Raw genomic sequence first — 21,698 nt, 5'->3', positions numbered from 1 at the left:
CTGAGTAGCTGGGGCTACAGGAGCCTGCCACCATGCCTGGCTAATTTTTGTATTTTTAGTAGAGACAAGGTTTCACCATGTTGGCCAGGCTGGTCTCGAACTCCTGACCTCAAGTCATCCACCCGCCTTGGCCTCCTAAAGTGTTGGAATTACAGGAGTGAACCACTGTGGCTGGCTGTAAAGTAATATTTTGAAAGTTTCCTTTTGTACCGGGCATTGTCTCTGATTCTTGTGAGATATTTTTTCTTTAAAATTTTATTTTCTTTAATCTCTATCTTTTTTTTTTTGTTGTTGAGACGGAGTCTTGCTCTGTTGCCCAGGCTGGAGTGCAGTGGCCAATCTCAGCTCACTGCAAGCTCTGCCTCCCAGGTTTACGCCATTCTCCTCTGCCTCAGCCTCCCGAGTAGCTGGGACTACAGGCGCCCGCCACCTCGCCTGGCTAGTTTTTTGTATTTTTTTAGTAGAGATGGGGTTTCACCGTGTTAGCCAGGATGGTCTTGATCTCCTGACCTCGTGATCCGCCCGTCTCGGCCTCCCAAAGTGCTGGGATTACAGACTTGAGCCACCGCGCCCGGCCTTTAATCTCTATCTTTTGTGGTCTAGATTTTTCTCCAGTGTCTGATTGTGATACTGTGAAATGTTTATTTGGTCTTTGACCTCATTTCCTGCCTTACAACTCCTATTTAATACAATCCTTAAACTCTCCAAAATGATGTCTTTTTGTATGCTAGTGATTGATTGATGGACTGCAGACTCCCTTCAGGATGGGGGCTGATCATCTGAAACACCCATGCAGCATTCAAGGGCTGGAACTTTCTTTTTTTTTTTTTTTTTTATTATACTTTAAGTTCTAGGGTACATGTGCATAACGTGCAGGTTTGTTACATATGTGTACTTGTGCCATGTTGGTGTGCTGCACCCATCAACTCGTCAGCACCCATCAAGTCATCATTTATATCAGGTATAACTCCCAATGCAATCCCTCCCTCCTCCCCCCTCCCCATGATAGGCCCCAGTGTGTGATGTTCCCCTTCCCGAGTCCAAGTTTCCTCATTGTTCAGTTCCCACCTATGAGTGAGAACATGCGGTGTTTGGTTTTCTCTTCTTGTGATAGTTTGCTAAGAATGATGGTTTCCAGCTGCATCCATGTCCCTACAAAGGACGCAAACTCATCCTTTTTTATGGCTGCATAGTATTCCATGGTGTATATGTGCCACATTTTCCATGGTGTATATGTGCCACATTTGGAACTTTCATGTCTGCTCCCCAGCCTTCGAGGAAGGAGAGAAGGGTTCAAGGTGATGTTGACCACCAGTGGCCGTTGGTTTGATCAGTCATGCTAACGTAATGAAGCCTCCATAAAAACCCAAAAGGATTGGGTTTGGAGAGCTTCTGGAATAGCTGAACACCTGGCGGTTCCTGGAGGGAGGGTGGTGTGCCTGGAGAGGCCTGAACACTAACACCTTGCCCTATGCCTCTCTTCGTCTGTGTCCTTGTAATACCCTTTGTAATAAACTGGTAAATGTAAGTCATTGTTTACCTGAATTTTGTGAGCTGCTCTAGCAAATTAAACACAGGGAGGTATGGGAATTCTAATAGACCTAAAGAAAGAACTAAAGCAAAACTTACTATAAATAGAGAGTTTATTTAGGCCAGATTTGAGGACAGCATCCTGGGAAGCATAGATTCAAGTTGCCCTGAATATATGCTTCGAGTAGCAACAGTTATAAGTGGGATTTTAAAGGGCAAAAATGGGGAGAGTTTCTAAGTTGAACATAAACTATTGGTTGGCTGTATATTGTTCTTTGTATCACACATTCCAGGAACATGAAGAAAATGGTTGAGGGTCACATTGTGTAACTTGTTGTAACTGTCTTGGTAATTTATCAGCTTGTCTGGAAACTACAGGAAAGGGAAGATAGAAAAAACCCCAAGTCCCTTTACACGGTTAACCCTGAGTATGGTTGGGGCTGTGGTAACTAAAGACCCGTTTTCTACACTTTGCCGGCTGTATGTTCTTCAGATTGCTCTGAGCTACTTTTCTTTCTCACTGACTTGAAGCTAGTTGATCACATGTTCCAGAGGCCCTGGCTTGCAGCTAGTGTCTGAAGGGTGGGCAGTCTTGTGGGACTGAGCCTCACGTGTGGGATCTGATGCTATCTCCAGGTAGGTAGTGTGACAGTTGAATTGCAGAACAGCTAGTTGGTGTTCGCTGCAGAATTTTTTGTTGTTGTTGTTGAGACTGGGTCTCACTCTTGCCCAGGCTGGAATGTAGTGGTGTGATCACGGCTCACTGCAACCTCCCCATCCCAGGCTCAAGTGGTCCTCTTACCTCAGCCCCGGAGTAGCTGGGACTACAGGTGTGCGCCACCATGGCCCGCTAATTTTTGTATGTTTTTGTATGGTTGGGGTTTCACCTTGTTGCCCAGGCTGGTCTCAAACTCCTGAGCTCAAGTGGTCCCCCCACCTTCGCCTCCTAAAGTGTTGGGATTACAGACATGTGACACTGCGCATGGGCTTGCTGCATAATTGATTTCTTGCTTGGTATGTGGGGAGAAACCCTCACGCATTTGGTCACAGAAGTCTTCTATGTTGATTGTTGTGATGTGAGAGCAGAAGAAAAATAGTATCTTTTTCCACTCAGACTGATGATGCTTGCTGTGTATTCCTGCTTCCGAGAGGTACTGAAAAGCTGATTGGAAGTCTGTGTGTTTGCTTCAAGTCTATCTCTTGGTGAGCTTCCCTGGAGGGTGTTAGGCAAAGATCGGCTTTTTCATTACAGAACACCCAGTTGTCAGTATCAGTGAACCTTTCCTCTTGGGACTGTGCCTTTGCTCAGATCTAGAGTCTGGGAAGTAAGGAAGAAGATAGAGAATTGGACTTGCGCGGACTGTATTCTCCTTCTAAGTGTGGCCTGTCACTTTGAGCTGTGTGTGGTGTGGCCACGCCCAGTCTCCAGAGACATCATCTTCAGGATCAGGGAGGGTCCCTGTCTACATGGGTGGGTGCCTGGTGACCCCTTTGAAGACTTTCCATTAATTCTTCTGATTTCTCCCCCACCTTTAGAATTCTCTTACCTCCAGTTTCTGAATCTATTTTTATGTGGCAGGAGTTGGCTTGCTGTGTTTTGGCGTCTGTTACCACATGACAGAGTAGAAGTGGCCATATTTTATGTTAGTTGCCACTTGTCTGTCTTAGAACCTTCAAAATGTTGTGTCTCATCTGCTTTTGTCTGCTGCTGTTCTCTTTGTGGATTTATGCCTTGTTTTCTCCTTAACTCTCATTTTAGTTGCATTTCAGGAGGGAGTGGAGCTAGCCATCTGTGCTTCTTATAAATTCATCATTAATGCTGAAAATAGAGCAATCACCTGCATGTCGAGCTTCACATTACTGGTGTTTCTTTTTTTTTTTTTTTTTGAGACGGAGTTTTGCTCTTTCGCCCAAGCTGGAGTGAAGTGGTGCGATCTCGGCTCGCTGCAACCTCCTCCTCCTGGATTCAAGCGATTCTCCTGCCTCAGCCTCCCAAGTAGCTGGGATTACAGGCACCCACCACAACACCCAGCTAATTTTTGTATTTTTAGTAAAGACAGGGTTTCACCACGTTGGCCAGGCTGGTGTCGAACTCCTGACCTGGGGTGATCTGCCCACCTCAGCCTCCCAAATGCTGGGATTACAGGTGTGAGCCACCGCCCAGCTTGGTTTTCTTTTGTCTTGGATCCATGTTTCAGTGCCACTCTTGTGTCTTCTCCCTTTTAAAATAACTCCCCTGTGAATTGTAGTGTTGAGTGACAAGAAATATTAATTCTCTAGAAATACATAGGGAGAGAAGAACAGAAAGCTGGATGTTTAAAGTCTGCCTTTTTTATTTTTCCCTTTGAGGCTTGGGTCCTCGGTAACCTCCAGGCGGGGCAGGCCAGCCAGATCAGGACCAGGAATTGGTCTAGGCTGATGGGGAGGTGGAAGGGAGGGGATTCCTGTGCAGTAGTGATACGTAAGTCTCTGGGAGGCTGAAGGCATGTTGGTCAAGTGACAGTGTCCAAGTGATGATACTGTCTGATCCAGGTGAAGGTACCACAGGTACCTTAGGAGGCGTCCAGTGTCGCAGAACTTTATTATATATCCCCTTATTTTCTTCTGACTTCTGGAGATTGGTGTGTAAGTGCTTGCTCAGCTGTGTAAGTCACTAAAACCGGTGTATTCCCAAAACCAACGTATTCCTTACTGTGTGAATCCATGGTTGGTTTCCCCAGGGCCATTTCTCTCCAGCAACTTGAGTTTAGGCTGGCTCAAAGCCTGCACCTGCAGTCTCCCCTGCTATCCAGGTTTCAGTACACATGAGCTCTTGACTCAGAAGTCTAGTCTTTTTGTCTTAAAAGGGAAATCCCGCTGGGCGCGGTGGGTCACGCCTGTAATCCCAGCACTTTGGGAGGCCGAGACAGGTGGATCACGAGGTCAGGAGATCGAGACCATCCTGACTAACACGGTGAAACCCCGTCTCTACCAAAAATACAAAAATTAGCTGGGTGCTGTGGCGGGCGCCTGTAGTCCCAGCTACTCGGGAGGCTGAGGCAGGAGAATGGCGTGAACCCGGGAGGCGGAGCTTGCAGTGAGTGGAGATTGCGCCACTGCACTCCAGCCTGGGTGACAGAGCGAGACTCCGTCTCAAAAAAAAAAAAAAAAAAAAAAGGAAATCCCAACATTTAGATAGTAAATGCAACAAATGACCCCTACTACTAACATAGTAACCATTTGCATTGTTCAATGAGAGGCTATTACACAATTATCCAAGTGTTTCAACCGTTTTTTTAAATCAAACCTGCTGTCCTCAACTGTGTGAAATTGAACTCATACTGTTCTTAAGCTGCTAATGAAGACATACTAATGAAGACATGCTAATGAAGACTGGGTAATTTATAAAGGAAAGAGGTTTAATTGACTCACAGTTCCACATGGCTGGGGAGGCCTCACTCTCATTGTGGAAGACAAATGATGAGCAAAGTTGTGTCTTACATGGCAGTAGGCAAGAGAGCTTGTGCGAGGGAACTCCCGTTTATTAAACCATCTGATCTTGTGAGACTTACTACCGTGAGAACAGTATGGGGGAAAAACTGCCCCCAAGATTCAATTACCGTCCCTTGGCCCCGCCCTTGACGCGGGGGCTGGGGGGGGGGGATTTTTGCAATTCAAGGTGAGATTTGGGTGAGGACACAGCCAAGCCATATCATTCTGCCCAGGTCCCTGCCAAATCTCGTGTCCTCACATTTCAAAACCAATCATGCCTTCCCAACAGTCCCCCAAAGTCTTAACTCATTTTAGCATTAACTCAGAAGTCCACAGTCCAAAGTCTCATCTGAGATAAAGCAGGTCTCTTCCACCTATGAGCCTGTAAAATCAAAAGCAAATTAGTTACTCCCTAGATACTGTAGGGGTACAGCCATTGGGTAAATACACCTGTTCCAAATGGGAGAAATTGGCCAAAACGAAGGGACTGCTGGCCCCATGCAAGTACGAAATCCAATGGGGCAGTCAAACCCTTTTTTTTTGTTTTTTGTTTTTGGAGACAGAGTTTCATTCTTGTTGCCCAGGCTGGAGTGCAATGACCCGGTCTTGGCTCACTGCACCCTCCACCTCCCAGATTCAAGCAATTCTCCTGCCTCAGCCTCCTGAGTAGCTGGGATTACAGGTGCCCACCACCATGCCCAGCTAATTTTTATATTTTTAGTAGAGACGAGGTTTCACCATGTCACTCAGACTGGTCTCAAACTCCTGACCTGAGGCAATCCGCCTGCCTTGGCCTCCCAAAGTGCTGGGATTACAGCCGTGAGCCACTGAGCCTGGCTGGGGCAGTCAAATCTTGAAGCTCCAAAATGATCTCCCTTGACTCCATGTCTCACATCCAGGTCATGCTGATGTAAGAGGTGGGCTCCCATGGCCTTGGGCAGCTCCACCCATGTAGCTTTGCAGGGTACAGACCACCTTTTGGCAGCTTTCACTGGCTGGCATTGAGTGTCTGCAGCTTTCCAGGTGCAGAATGCAAGTTGTCGGTGGATGTACCATTCTGGGGTCTGGAGGACAGTGGCCCTCTTCTCACAGCTCCAGTAGATAGTGCCCCAGTGGAGACTCTGTATGGAGTCTCCAACCCCATATTTCCCTTCCACAGTGCCCCAGTAGAGATTCTCCATGAGGGCCCCACTCCTGCAGCAAACTTCTGCCTGGACCTCCAGGCATTTCCATATAGCTTCTGAAATCTAGATGGGAGTTCCCAAACCTCAATTCTTGACTTCTGTGCACCTGTAGGATCAACACCACATGAAAGCTGTCAAGGCTTGGGGCTTGCACCCTCTGAAACCACAGCCTGAGCTGTACCTTGGCCCCGTTTAGCCACTGCAGTAGCAGCTGGGACAGGGCACCACGTCCCGAGGCTGCACACAGTAGGGGGGCCCTGGGCCCGACCTACAAAACCATTTTTTCCTTTTAGTCCTCCGGACCTGTGATGGCAGTGGCTGCTGCAAAGGTTTCTGACATGCCCTGGAGACTTTTTTTTTTTTTTTGAGACGGAGTCTTGCTCTGTCCCCCAGGCTGGAGTGCAGTGGCGCAATCTTGGCTCACTGCAAGCTCCGCCTCCTGAGTTCATGCCATTCTCCTGCCTCAGCCTCCTGAGTAGCTGGGACTACAGGTGCCTGCCACTTTTTTGTATTTTTAGTAGAGATGGGGTTTCACCGTGTTAGCCAGGATGGTCTCGATCTCCTGACCTCGTGATCCGCCCGCCTGGGCCTCTGAAAGTGCTGGGATTACAGGCGTGACCTACCAGTGAGTCACCGTCCAGCCCTGCCCTGGAGACATTTTGCCTATTGTCTTGGTGGTTAACATTGGGCTTCTTACTACTTATGCAAATTTCTGCAGCAGGCTTGAATTTCTCCCCAGAAAATGGGTTTTTCTTTTCTGTTGCATCATCAGTTGGCAAATTTTCCAAACTTTTATGCTCTGCTTCCTCTTGAATGCTTTGCTGCTTAGAAATTTCTTTTGCTAGATACCCTAAATAATCTCTCTCAAGTTCAAACTTCCACAGGTCTCTAGGACAGGGACAAAATACCACCAGTCTCTTTACATACCAATAGTGACTTTTACTCCAGTTCCCAACTAGTTCCTCATCTCCATCTGAGCCCACTGCAGCCTGGACTTTATTGTCCATATCACTGTCAGCATTTTGGTCAGAGCCACTCAACAAGTCTCTAGGAAGTTCCAAACTTTCCCACATCTTCTTGTCATCTTCTGAGCCCTCCAAACTGTTCCAACCTCTACCTTTTACCCAGTTCCAAAGTTGCTTCCACATTTTTAGTTATCTTTACAGTAGCATTCTGCTGTACTGGTACCAATTTACTGTATTAGTCTGTTCTCATGCTGCTAATAAAGATATACCCAAGACTGGGTGATTTATGAAAGAAGGAGGTGGCCGGGCGCACTGACTCACGCCTGTAATCCCAGCACTTTGGGAGGCCGAGGCGGGCAGATCACGAGGTCAGGAGATCGAGACCATCCTGGCTAACATGGTGAAACCCCGTCTCTACTAAAAATACAAAAAATTAGCCGGGCGTGGTGGCGGGCACCTGTAGTCCGTGCTACTCGGGAGGCTGAGACAGGAGAATGGTGTGAACCTGGGAGGTGGAGGTTGCAGTGAGCCGAGATCGTGCCACTGCACTCTGGCCTGGGTGATGGAGCAAGACTCCATCTCAAAAAAAAAAAACAAAAAAAAAACAGGAAAGAAGTTTAGTTGACTCACAGTTCACATGGCTGGGGAGGCCTCACAATCATGGTGGAAGGCAAGTGAGGAACAAAGTCATGTCTTACATAGTGGCAGGCAAGAGAACTTGTGCGGGGAACTCCCATTTACAAAACTATCAGATCTCGTGAGACTTGTTCACTACCGTGAGAACAGTATGGCGGGGGGGAACTGCCCCCATTATTCAGTTATCTCCACCTGGCCTCACTGTTGACATGTGGGGATTATTACAATTCAGGGTGAGATTTGGGTGGGAATACAGCCAAACCATTATCAGAAGGTATGTCTTTTTTTTTTTTTTTTGAGATGGAGTCTCACTCTTTTGCCAGGCTAGAGTGCAGTGGTACGATCTTGACTCACTGCAATCTCCGCCTCCCAGGTTCAAGCGATTCTTCTGCCTCAGCCTCCCAAAGTGCTGGGATTACAGGCGTGAGCTACCGCGCCCGACCGGAAGGTATATCTTTTCTCTAACACATTCTACTGTAATATATTTCATTTTAGTCATCTTATACCCAAGGTGCCTTTCAGCCTTGCTTGTAATGTACTATAATTTTTACTTTGAATTTTACACTTGTGTCACAATTTAGCCATTAAATGCTCTTTCGTCACCTGAGTGGCTTCTTGACGCTTTCTGAAGGCACTCTTGAAAGCATCTGTGCTTTTTGGTAATAAGATATCCTGCCCCTAAACTGTAACTAGCTCATTTTCAAAGAGTACTGGCTCCTTTTAGAGGAGACTAGTGTTAGAGATGAAAATCTAGGCTCTGGGAGGTACATAAGATTGTTCCACAGAATGAGGAGAGATAGACAGGATGACATGAGATAAGAAGCTACTTGAGTCAGCAGAGGAATTACTCTTTTAAAAAGTCAAGAGTTTCTGTTGCTGATTCCAGTTTAAGTTCTTTTCTGTCTCATAATCTGATTTCCCCTTTCTCTAATAGTTTTGAGTTATTTTATGTAGGCACACGAAAGATATGTTTGTAATGTCCTCTAGATGCAGACATTTCCATTTCTTTTTTCTTTTTGAATCTTACTCAAGTGGCCTGAATTGATTCCCAAGTCTGCCGTTCAGTTTCTCCTTGCTGCCATCCCTTGAGACTCAACTGCCTGAAAAGTAAGAGAAACCCAGTCTTACCTCAAGGAAACACCAAATAAAACATATGCACAACATTCTTGTATGAGTCTATTCTCACACTCCTTTAAAGAACTACCTGAGACTGGGTAATTTATGAAGAAGAGAGGTTTAATCGACTCAGAGTTCTGCAGACTATATAGGAGGCATGGCTGTGGAGGAGCCCTCAGAAAACTTACAATCATGGCAGAAGGCGAAGGGGAAGCAGGTGTGTTCTCATGTGGCAGTAGGAGAGAGTGAACACACTTATAAATAACTAGATCTCCTGAGAAATCTATCACAAGACCAGCAACAGGGATAGCTGCCCCCATGATCCAGTCACCTCCCACCAGGCCCCTCTGCCAACACTGGGGATTACAATTCAACATGAGATTTTGGGTGAGGACACAGAGCCAAACCATGTAATCTGGCAAATCAGATGTTGGCCCACACAATTAGTACCAAATACTCAGAGATACCAGGAAATCTCTAGGTCCTTAAGGTTTTACTTAAAACTCTCTGTTAACTCTTTATCGGCTGGGTGCAGTGGCTCATGCCTGTAATCCCAGTACTTCAGGAGGCCAAGGTGGGCAGATCACCTGAGGTCAGGAGTTCGAGACCAGCCTGGTCAACATGGCGAACCCCATTTCTACTAAAAATACAAAAATTAGCTGGGTGTGGTGGTGCGTGCTTGTAATCCCAGCCACTTGGGAAACTGAGGAAGGAGAATTGCTTGAACCCAGGAGGCGGAGGTTGTAGTGAGCCGAGATCATGCCACTGCACTCCAGCCGAGTGAGACTCTGTCTCAAAAACAAAAACAAAAAAACTCTTTATCCTCATGGGTGCTAATGGTGGTAGTGTTAATAATCTTTAATAATCTTACGGCATGTAGGATTGTTGGGCTCAAATTCTTAAAGGCCTTTGAATAAATGAAGCCATTCTTAATCTCAGTGTTACACTAGTCTGACATTTTAACCATTAAGAATGATAGGAGGCTGGGTGCAGTGGCTCACGCTTGTAATCCCAGCACTTTGAGAGGTCAGAGCAGGTGCATCACTTGAGGTCAGGAGTTCGAGACCATCCTGGCCAACATGGTGAAAGCCTCTCTCCACTAAAAATGCAAAAATTAGCTGACTGTGGTGACATCTGTAATCGCAGCTACTTGTGAGGCTGAGGCACGAGAATCGCTTGAACCTTGGAGGCGGAGGTTGCAGTGAGCTTAGATAGTGCCATTGCACTCCAGTCTGGGTGACAGAGCTAAACTCTGTCCAGAAAAAAAAAAGAAAAAGAAAAAGATAGCAGATGTAGCTAAATTAATATCAAGAACCATTAGAAGGCTGGCCATGGTGGCTCACACCTGTAATCCCAGCACTTTGAGAGGCTGAGGTGGGTGGATTGCCTGGCCAACATGGTGAAATCCTGTCTCTACTTAAAATACAAAAATTAGCTGGGTGTGATGGCACACGCCTGAAATTCTAGCTACTCGGGAGGCTGAGGCAGGAGAATCGCTTGAACCTGGGAGGTGGAGGCTGCAGCGAGCCGAGATCATCGCACTCCAGCCTGGGTGACAGCGCAGACAAAGAAACAAACAAAAAAACCCATTAGAAATGTAAAGAAATTCACCACAGACATTCAGGAGACTCCTTTCTGTTAGTCCACATTTTTATATTCACTGTGTCCCATAACCACCAGCGAAGTTGTATGGCTGCGTTTCAGTCAGGTTTTGTATTTGTTGTGACTAGGTAGTTATCAGTACGTTTTCTAGTAATTTTTAGCCTGTTCCCATTTATTTTTTTTTATATGAAATATACTGAGAATTCACATTATGGATGCAGGAAGCTGTAGTATGAATGTAAATATCTAGGATTTGACGTGAATGCGTACGTACTTTGCTCTCTCTTTTTTTGTGTTCTGGGTTAACAACACCACTGCACAGATGTGATGCTGTTTACAACATTCTTTCCTTTTTGTTTCGCCTGTTTCTTCTGCTGTATTAAGCTACATGAGAGTAGCATTTTAGCCTTGCCACTGCTGTATCTTTAGTGTCTAGGACAAGACTGGACACACGTTAAGTGCTCTAAGAATATTTGTTTAATGAAAATATGATGCTGGTAGTTCTCCGCCTCAAACCCTTTTGGAAGTAAAATGATTGTTTTAGGATGTTTTAAGCTGTAAGTTGCAGGAAACCAAATTTAAACATCTTGAGTGATAAACCCATCATTCTGCTTAGTGGAAAGTCTTGGGTAAGGGTGGGTTTTGGGGGTTGGTGAAGTCAGTGGCTCAGCAGCGTGAGCTCTGCTGTCTCTGGGTCGGCTGCCCCAGCTGGTTCCTCATGGTCAGAAGGTGGCTGCCCGCACGGTGAGCCGCAGTGTTCACATCATCTGGGAGACAGGGAGACTGGCTTTTGTTCGCTGGGGATTGTGTGTTTGAGAACCTAAATGCAGTAGACAAAGGGGAAAAATGAAAAACATTTCCTTTCTTGGTAAGGACAGAAAGGATGAATTGAAGAAAACTGCGAAGAGAGCGAGAAGCTTCAGCGTGCATGATTTTGGAGATGCTGAAGTATGGGGTTACTGAGGCTTGTGGAGCTCTTTTTAAAGGTTTGGAGGAAGATGAGAATTCAACTGTGCTCAGATATGGGGAAGGAGCTACATGAGAGACAGTTGTTCTTCTGAGGTGCCCATTTGGGCTTCTGCTTACCTTACAAACCTTAGCGCCTTAAAGAAATACCTAAAAAAGCTAAAGCAGAAAAACAAAAATGGCCCATAGTCTCAGCTTCCAGATAATAACTAAGGATTTCAAAAAATGAAATGGGCTAGGTGTGGTGGCTCATGCCTGTAATCCCAGCACTTTGGGAGGCCGAGGGAGGTGGATCACCTGAGGTCAGGAGTTTGAGACCAGCCTGACCAATATTCTGAAACCCCATCTTTATTAAAAATATAAAAATTAGCCGGGCTTGTTGGCATGCGCCTGTAGTCCCAGCTACTCAGGGAGGCTGAGGCAGGAAAATTGCTTGAACCTGGAGGGCGGAGGTTGCAGTGAGCTGAGATAGCACCACTGCATTCCACCCTGGGCATCGCAGTGAAACTCCATCTCAAAAAAAAAAAAAACAAAACAAACAAACATGCAAATTGTTAACTAATTTAAACAGTACAGGAAGCGGTAATGGGACCAGTTACCATCTTTGTTGTGTGACACACACAGAATCGCTGCATTGTGTTTCCAGAGACACATCCTTCACAGGTTTCAGGATTCCTCCCAGGAGGCAGCCTGTAGCACTTGCTGCTCCGCCTTGCCTGCCTGGTGATCTGTCCTGTGTGGAGGTGCCTGCTCAGCAGTCCTCCGTCGTGGGGCATGTTGGTGTGCTTCTGCAGTATATGTGATGTTGCAGCGAGTGCTTTTATATATATACGTATATACGTATTGGTGAACCTCTGCACATAGTGAGGCAAATTCCTAGTCATGGTGAGATTGCTGGGTCAAAGTATGTGAACTATTAAAGTTTCGACAGAATTTGTCAAATTTCCCTCCGGAAAGATTGCAGCAGTTTTCTTTCTGCCTTTGCGCTTTCTCCTTGCTGGGGTGTCTTGGAGGTTTTCATTTCTACCCACCTGATAGGTACAGTAGTTAACTGTACAGCTGGAATTGTATCTGTTGAATTGAGTGGGAAATTCAGTGTCTTTTTACGAGTTTGTTGGTCCTTTGTCTTCCTTTTCTGTGAACTGCTAAATGATTGCCTTTTCTGGATGACGTGTGTGAACTTTGTAAGTGAAGGAAATAAGCTCCTTGCTGCCATATGGTTGTGAATATTTCTTCTTCTTCTGCTTCTTTTTTTTTTTGAGACAGAGTCTCACTCTGTCGCCCAAGCTGGAGTGTAGTGGTGTCTCGGCTCACCGCAACCTCCACCTCCTGGGTTCAAGCGATTCTCCTGCCTCAGCCTGCCGAGTAGCAAGATTATAGGTGCCCGCGACCACGCCTGGCTATTTTTTTTTTTGAGACGGAGTCACCCAGGCTGGAGTGCAGCAGCAGCATGACCTTGGCTCACTGCAACCTCCACCTCCTGGGTTCAAGCGATTCTCCTACCTCAGCCTCCTGAGTAGCTGGGATTACAGGCACACACCACCACACCCAACTAATTTTTGTATTTTTAGTAGAGACGGGGTTTCAGCATGTTGGTCAGGCTGGTCTCAAACTCCTGACCTCCTGATCTGCCCACCTTGGCCTCCCAAAGTGCTAGGATTACAGGCATGAGCCACCGTGCCCGGCCAATTTTTGTATTTTTAGTAGAGACGAGGTTTTACCATGTTGGCCAGGCTGGTCTCGAACTCCTAACCTCAGGTGATCCACCCTCCTTAGCCTGAGCCACCGTGCCCAGCTGTGACTGTTTCTTCTAATTTATCGGTTTTAAAGTCACATTTAGCTTTTTTTCCATACAGAAGATTTAAATTTTTATGGAATTGACTTTATGAACCTTTTTCTTGATGACTTTTGTTTTTTTTTGCCCTCACCTGGCCACTCCATGTCATTCACTGCTGACACCAGTGTAGCACCCCTGCCTGGGCCATGTGGACCCCACTGGGAACTCCAAATGTAGGCACCTGAGGGCTCCAGCAAGCCACGAGAATCCTCCATGTCCTTGACAGAGCTAAATGCTGTGTCCCTGGGGCTGTTTTATGTTTGTTGTGTGGTGTTAGACACAGGTGGGCTGGGTGCTGAGGCTGAAGGCTAGTGTGGGAGGAAGGGAGGGGGTATAGAGTGCAGGGCACATGAACCCCACTGAGGAGGTGTTTGTTAAATGCCAGGGGGGCACTGAGCTAAAATGGCCTTGGCTCTTCCTCAGCTGATCTGAAGGGGGTAAGGATAGAGACTCGGCCAGACAGGTTATTCTCTTTCTGGGTATGATTTTGAACCTGCCTGTTCTTGTTCTGTAGGTGAAGAGATGGCGTTTGTGAAGAGTGGCTGGTTGCTGCGACAGAGTGAGTACAGGATGTGCGGCCTGCGATCGGCATTGCCGAAGGGCAGTGTCTGTTTCTGTTGGCTTAAAGCCGATCATGTTTAAAAACAAATAACAAAGTTTTATGAGTGCTGTGGCCTTGCGTTTTCCCTTGGACATTCCTAGATCTCTGTGAACTGTCTTGCACACCACCAAGCTCCTCCCTGGTTGCTGAGTTGATAGGAACCAGGAAACAATGGCAGTCCCTGCTGCTTTCGCTCTCCTCACTAGCGTGCTTTATTTATTTTGTTTTACTTTATTTATTTATTTTTTTGAGACAGAGTTTCACTCTTGTTGTGGAGTGCAATGGTGCGATCTCGGCTCACCACAGCCTCCGCCTCCTGGGTTCAAGCAATTCTCCTGCCTCAGCCTCCCGAGTAGCTGGGATCACAGGCATGTGCCACCATACGTGGCTAATTTTGTATTTTTAGTAGAGAAGGGGTTTCTCCATGATGGCCAGGCTGGTCTCAAACTCCCAACCTTGGGTGATCTGCCCATTTCGGCTCCCAAAAGTGTTGGGATTACAAGCGTGAGCCGCTGTGCCCAGCTACGTGCTTTATTATTAATGATGGATCTGGAACTGCCTGGATCTAGCTGAGCCCAGCTGAGATCTGGCACAGAGGTGCTGGTCTCTCTGCCTCTCTCCTCTGGGGATTGAGCAGTGACTCAGATTCTCAGATATTGGTGTCTTCGTAATTATGTGGCTGAAGAGTTGATCTGAGGCAATGAGTTTATCTAAAACCAAAACTTTTGTGTCTCCAAAAGGACTAGAGAAGAGACTCAGTTCTTTTTTTGTGGGATTGAGATCCACTTTCCTAGGCTTATCTCCACAAACCTATCTTTCATACACTGTCTGCTTATCTGTGAGGCTGTCACTCCAGGTGGGATTCATACTGTGTTTTGAAGTGGGAAGAACCAGTCTTATTTATTAAAAAAGGAGCAAGCAGAATATTCTGTTATACTAGAAAGAGTGAAGTTAAGGGAAAAGTGACTACTATGTCATTTATGATTCTAGTCAAAAACTGAGCTGTATCACATACCATTGATTGTTCAGAGATGTGAGTTGATCTATGAGGGATACTTTCAGAAATTAGCTAAAGTCAAGTCTACCAGTGAGAATTGATGGCATACCTGAGATGGTTTATAAAAACTATTGTTTATGAATCGTTTGTGTTCCTGTTAAAAAGATTTTATGTATATATTCTTAATTCTCACAACAGCTGTATGATAGGTAAGTGATATTATTTCCAGTTGAAGAAATTGAGATTCAGTGAGGTTAGGTAATTTGTCTAAGTGTAAACTATGGGTGACAGACCTACATTCAAAGTCAGAACTGTGTGATTCCAACACTGACACTATATGCACCCGGAGACCGGCCTTCAGCCTGTGTGTCTGTGACTAGTTCCATGGTCCCAGCCTGGAGCTGAACTGTGTGCCCCCTTGTCTGTGATAGTCCTGTAGTCTTAGAATAGACAGAGGTGTCGTAATGTTAGCTTCACAAAGGAAGTCCTGGAGCCCCAAGTTTCCTAGTCTTGGGTTTTGTGGTCCCAGCCTCCCCATAGTCAGGGGACATGGGGACCCTTGCTCAGACCTTGAGGGTGTGCCCTCCTTTGCTGGCCCTTCAGATGCCCTTTGGTGTTTCTCACTAGGCTCTGCCACACCCTTGTTTCAGGGTAAGCTTTCCCTTTTCTGCCACAACTCGATGTAAGTGCTTTGTCAACGTAGTGATCAATGACCCTTTGGACAATGTTGTGCTCCCCATCAGTGCCTAGCATGGTGACGTACGTGAAATGGATGTACTTTAAATAAGTCACATAGACTTTTCCAGTATTCTGGTCCATGGGTGTTTCAGAAATGTGTATTCAGAAGACTTATCTATACATAACCCCATCCCCATACGTGTGGGTTAATTTTCCTTTTTTCCTGAAAGTAGAAATATCAATGCCAGTAAAACGAGGTGAGATGCATTACGTTCATGGGGTTGTAGAGTAGTAGAGACACACTGTGATGTGGTCACATGTAGGCAAAGCCGTCCCCAGGACTTCTTTTCCTGCCATTGCCACATATAGTGTTGGGCCCCGGTCCTGGCCTCTAGAGGACAGCTTGATTTGGGAGTCTGCAGCCAGGGCTTTAATGGCAGGTGAGATACTTGGGCAGAACTCCCTGACCCAGTGGTTCCACCTGTCTCTGTGTTTCTGTGACTCTATTTAGTAGGGCTTTTTGTTTGTTTGTTTGTTTGAGACAGAGTCTTGATTTGTCACTCAGGCTGGAGTGCAATGGCATGATCTCGGCTCACTGCAACTTCTGCCTCCAGCTTCAAGCGATTTTCCTGCCTCAGCCTCCTGAGTAGCTGGGATTATAGGTGTGCACCACCAGCCCGGCTAATTTTTGTATCTTTAGTAGAGACGGCATTTCACCATATTGACCAGGCTGGTCTTGAACTCCTGACCTCATGGTCCACCCGCCTTGGCCTCCCAAAGTGCTGGGATTACAGGCATGAGCCACCATGTCCGGCTTTTCTTTTTATTTTTAAGACAGGGTCTTGCCCTGTCGCCTAGGCTGGAGTGCAGTGGCGTGATAACTGCTCACTGCAGCCTTGATCTCCCAGGTTCAAGTGGTCCTCCTGCCTCAGAATCTCAAGTAGCTGGGACTGCTGGCCTGTGTTAGCATGTCTGCCTATTTTCCTCTTTGTAGGGATGGGGTCTTGCTATGCAGCCCAGGCTGGTCTCAAACTCCTGGGCTCAAGCGATCCTTCCACCTCAACCTCCCAAAGTGCTGGGATTACAGATATGAGCCATTGTGCCCAGCCTGTTTGGCAGTTTCTGCACAGCTCAGGCAGTCAATCAAATGGATGCTTGGGTATCACTTAGTGGTCAGTTGGGCAAGTGCAGTGGACACCCCTTCTGGTGAGGAGGGTGCCTGATAACTGGCAGGAAAGCTGGATGGTACGTATCTGGTTGACACCAGTTGCAGGCACGGCAACATAAAGGGAAGTACATAAAATGGGATTGTATGTGTTGGCCAAGAACGGGGTGAGGTGTACAGGAACAGAAGGTGTAGTGGGCAGTGAGTGGATGTGAGGAAGGTACAGAGATGACCGGAGCTACAACTGGCCTTTAAGTCCACTGCAGGGGTTTTCCCTTCATGCAGTCAAGGAAGTTACTGTTTTTTAAAGTTAAATACCTGGTCCAAGATCACAAATGAAAGGTTGAATTTGCTCAAGCTGACAGAAATATGTGAGGTAGTAGGATGTGCACAGCGTGAGAGGCCAGGCAGGGCCTGGTCTATATCCTGCTGTGCTCATTTATCCAGTGTATGCATCGGGGTGCCTTCCACACTGTAGGCTTCCTGTGGGAAATGGTAGGAGAGAGTATCTGTGAAAGCTCTTAAGGACAAGAAAAAATTGTGGTTTTTTTTTTTGAGACAGAGTCTTGCTCTGTCCCCCAGGTTGGAGGGCAGTGGTGTGATCTCGGTTCACTGCAACCTCCACCTCCTGGGTTCAAGCGATTCTCCTGCCTCAGCCTCCCTAGTAGCTGGGATTACAGGCACCTGCCACCATGCCCAGCTAATTTTTTGTAGTTTTAGTAGAGACGGGATTTCACTGTCTTGTCCAGGCTCGTCTCGAACTCCTGGCCTCAAGTGATCCGTCCGCCTCAGTCTCCCAAAGTGCTGGGATTACATGGGTGAGCCACTGCGCCTGGCCAAAATGTGTTTCTTCAAAAGAGGTAGGTATTATTTTTATTTGCATATAGAGACTTTATAGTCCAGCATTTTCTGATCTAGCAAATGTAGACAATATTTGGAAATTTAGAAACTTGAAAAGTTTGAAAGGTTTAAAGTTTAGAACTGTATGAGAATTAAATGTTAGATATGTTTCATTTGCTGAAAAGCAAGCTTTTTTTTTTTTTAAATACCCTAATTTGAAAGTGTTGGGACTTCTAAGTTGGTTGGCAGCATTCTCTGTTGCGGGTGTGTGCTGCATGCAGCCTGCTAATGCACCAGTGGGTGGGCCCTGGGCTCAGCTTTCCCTTTCATTCTGAGGGACTGCTTTGGGTAATTCTATACCGGTGTCATTCAGGGGCCAGGGGAAGAGTTCTTTTTGTTTCTGCTGTGACTGTGTCCTTGCTCTTTTGGCTCAAAGCCAGCCTTTCAGCTGGGCATGGCGGCATGTGCCTGCAGTTGCAGCTAAACGGGAGGCTGAAGTGGGAGGATTGCTTGAGCCCAGGAGTTCAAGGCTGCAGTGAGCTATGAGCATGTTTGTGAATAGCAACTGCATTCCAACTTGGGTGAAATAATAAGACTCTGTCTCTAAAAAAAGCCCAACCTTACTATTTTTTTCCAGGTACTATTTTGAAGCGCTGGAAGAAGAACTGGTTTGATCTGTGGTCGGATGGTCACCTAATCTATTATGATGACCAGACTCGGCAGAATATCGAGGATAAGGTCCACATGCCAGTGGACTGTATCAACATCCGCACAGGGCAGGAATGTCGGGGTGAGCTGGCCTGTCTTGGCCAACTTCTGTCTTCTGCTCTTCCTCTGTCTTGGTGGGAACTGGGTCCTCTTCCTTCCCCGTTCTGCTTTCGTTAACAGATTGAAGAAGGGCTCCATCTCAGAGGGGCGGCCACAGTGGCGCCCCGGGCACTTAGATTGTGAACCACATGGTCGGGGCAAATCAATTTTCTCACCTGAGTTAAACTCACAGTCCACATCTCTTCTTCTCATGGAGAGGGAACCAGAGCGCTGGGAACCTCAAGAAGCACAGGCCACCCTAGACCGTGTTGATTTTGTACTCAGAAACTGGCTTCTGTTTGATGGTGACTGCAATCAATTGCTTAAAATCTGGGATGTCAGCCGGGTGTGGTGGCTCATGCTTGTAATCCCAGCACTGGGAGGCCGAGGTGGGTGGATCACGAGGTCAGGAGTTCAAGACCAGCCTGGCCAAGATGGTGAAATCCCATCTCTACTAAAAATACAAAAAAATTAGCCAGGTGTGGTGGCAGGTGCCTGTAATCTCAGCTACTTGGGAGGCCGAGGCAGAGAATTGCTTGAACCCGGGAGTCAGAGGTTGCAGTGAGCCAAATACATTTTGTAGACGTCATCTTGGCAGCTGGTCCTGTCAGTCAGCCTAGCTATGTTCTTTCTGCTTTATTGGAAAGGCAGGGGGTTCTTTCATAGATGATTTATTGCTTGATTTATTGTCTAGTCCTTGATTTAGCGCTTGATTTATTGTCTAGTCCTTTGCTTCTCTGAGTTGGTAGTTCTTAGAAAATGTAAGAAGAAATCCTGAAAAAAGTTCTTTTCTTCTGCTTATTTTTCATAGATATTCAGCCTCCAGATGGAAAGTCAAAAGACTGCATGCTCCAGATTGTTTGTCGAGATGGGAAAACAATTAGTCTTTGTGCAGAAAGCACAGACGATTGCTTGTAAGTTTTGCTTTCTTACGTGTTTAATTTAAAAAGTATTTTCTGTTTTAACTTCTGATTACCAAAAAATGAAAAGAATGGGCGTGGGGTTCTCTTTCAGGCGTCAGAATAAGGGACTCAGTGGATGTGTGAGAGAAATGCAAGAGTCGCTTTTCCAATTCTGGTTTCTGTCTCTCTGAGACTGCCTGGGCCTATCAAATTGTGGAGGAAATGGGAGAAAGGAATAGCAGTCTCATCATGCTCTCTCTCTTTTTTTCTTTTTTCTTTTTTTTATTATTATGCTTTAAGTTTTAGGGTACATGTGCACAACGTGCAGGTTTGTTATATATGTATACATGTACCATGTTGGTGTGCTGCACCCATTAACTAGTCATTTACATTAGGTATATCTCCCAGTGCCATCCCTCCCCGCTTCCCCCACCCCAAGACAGGCCCCGGTGTGTGATGTTCCCCACCCTGTTTCCAAGTGCTCTCACTGTTCAATTCCCACCTATGAGTGAGAACATGCAGTGTTTGGTTTTTTGTCCTTGCCATAGTTTGCTCAGAATGATGGTTTCCAGCTTCATTCATGTCCCTACAAAAGACATGAACTAATCCTTTTTTTATGGCTGCATAGTATATATGCATATATACCATTCCATGGTATATATATGCCACATTTTCTTAATCCAGTCTGTCATTGATGGACATTTGGGTTGGTTCCAAGTCTTTGCTATTGTGAATAGTGCCCCAGTAAACATACGTGTGTATGTATCTTTCTAGCAGCATGATTTATAATCCTTTGGGTATGTGCCCAGTAATGGGATGACTGGGTCAAATGGTATTTCTAGTTCTAGATCCTTGAGGAATCACCACACTGTCTTCCACAATGGTTGAACTAGTTTACAGTCCCACCAACAGTGTAAAAGCGTTCCTATTTCTCCACATCCTCTCCAGCACCTGTTGTTTCCTGACTTTTTAATGATCGCCATTCTAACTGGTGTGAGATGGTATCTCATTGTGGATTTGATTTGCAGTTCTCTGATGACCAGTGATGATGAACATTTTTTCATGTGTCTGTTGGCTGCATAAATGTCTTCCTTTGAGAAGTGTCTGTTCATATCCTTTGCCCACTTTTTGATGGGGTCATCATGCTCTCTTTCATTATTAGATTCACAGTGGGTAATAAGCGTAGTTGAAATAAAATGACCAGAAAAGCAAGAAAGTAAAAAGTGAGGAAACTCAGTTCCTAGGGCTCCTGTCACAAATTGCTGAACACTGAGTGACGGAAATGGCAGAAATTCATTGCCTCACAGTTCCAGAGGCTGCAAGTCTGGAATCAGTGTGTCAGCAGGTTCTTGCTCTCTCTGAGATGCTGAGTAGGATCCTTTCTTGCCTCTTCCTGGCTTCTAGTGGTTTCTGGTAGTCCTTGGTGTTCCTTGGCTGGCAGCCACATCACTCTGGTCTCTGCCTCTGTTGTCACATGGCCTTCTTCTGCTGTGTCTGTGTCCAGAATTCTCTTTTCTTATAAAGGACACCAGTCATAATGGATTAAGGACCCACCTTCATTCACTGTGACCTTATCTTAATTTGATTCCATATGCAAATATCCTGTTTCCAAATAAGGTCCCATTCCAGGGTAGTGGGGATTAGGATTTATGCATATCTTTTTCATGAGGACGCAATTCAACCATAATAGAGACCTTTGAGAAAGACGGTGAAATGGATTAGATCATCTTCCCTCAGGGGAAAACATTTCAATGGTGCGACCAAATAAAGAAGTTTGATCTCAAGCACAAACAACAAACAGCCAAAGAAAGAAATAGATGATTCTACTAAGATGTTTTTTAATCCTACCCGAATCCCAGAAGCAGTAACTAGACGAGGTAATTAAATCTTGCAAATTTTTGGTATTACCCTGTAGTCTGGAGTGATGCTGATTAAGTGTAAGTGTAAGTTACTTTTTGGAAAGGCTAAGGAAAAAAGTCCTTGAGAATGTGATGTCCTTGGGGCCTCAGCAGAGGCTGGACGATTCTCCCAGGACTCATCATTGCAGGGCACTGAAAGGCACTGAAGCTCACAGGAGTTGGGTAATTTTCTGGCTGGTGAAGTGAGCACTAGCATGGGACATTCAAAGGAATATGCTCAGAAGACAGTGTAGGACCCAGATTTTTCAGAAAACACTTACTCTTCTCAGAAGAAATTTCCTTCTCTTCTAGCCCTCTGCCCTCATATTACAGAATGTTGATTGTGAGGGTAACACCTAGCCATCAAACTGTTGCTGGGCTGGACTGAGGTGGAACAGGGTGGAACTACCAGTTGATACCAGATTAGGTAGGAAGAGTGTCAAGGAGAAATAACTCCTACTTTATGAGAGCAAACAAGTTTTATATATCACTTCGCATGTTAA

The 21,698-nt window shown here is 45.9% G+C and overlaps 1 protein-coding gene across 20 annotated transcripts in view; it reads left to right on the top strand.

Annotated features, from left to right (window-relative positions):
- Positions 1-21,698, top strand: part of PLEKHB2 (pleckstrin homology domain containing B2) — a 45,771-nt gene that overhangs the window by 6,621 nt on the left and 17,452 nt on the right. For 8 of the 20 annotated variants that reach the window (XM_033231934.1, XM_033231927.1, XM_033231930.1 and 5 more), the window contains exons 2-5: positions 11,378-11,490; positions 13,822-13,866; positions 18,226-18,378; positions 19,207-19,309. In XM_033231934.1, coding sequence (XP_033087825.1) covers positions 11,433-11,490; positions 13,822-13,866; positions 18,226-18,378; positions 19,207-19,309 — 359 coding nt within the window. In that variant the 5' untranslated portion in view covers positions 11,378-11,432. The remainder of the gene's footprint in view (positions 1-11,377; positions 11,491-13,821; positions 13,867-18,225; positions 18,379-19,206; positions 19,310-21,698) is intronic. The other 12 variants (XM_033231940.1, XM_033231936.1, XM_033231939.1 and 9 more) reach the window with 3 other exon arrangements.

The sequence above is a fragment of the Trachypithecus francoisi genome, unplaced genomic scaffold, assembly GCF_009764315.1.
Source record: "Trachypithecus francoisi isolate TF-2019V2 unplaced genomic scaffold, Tfra_2.0 Lachesis_group13, whole genome shotgun sequence".
Classification (NCBI taxonomy): Eukaryota; Metazoa; Chordata; class Mammalia; order Primates; family Cercopithecidae; genus Trachypithecus; species Trachypithecus francoisi.
Note: the sequence above shows the minus strand (reverse complement) of the source record. Positions and strands in the feature narration are given on the sequence as shown.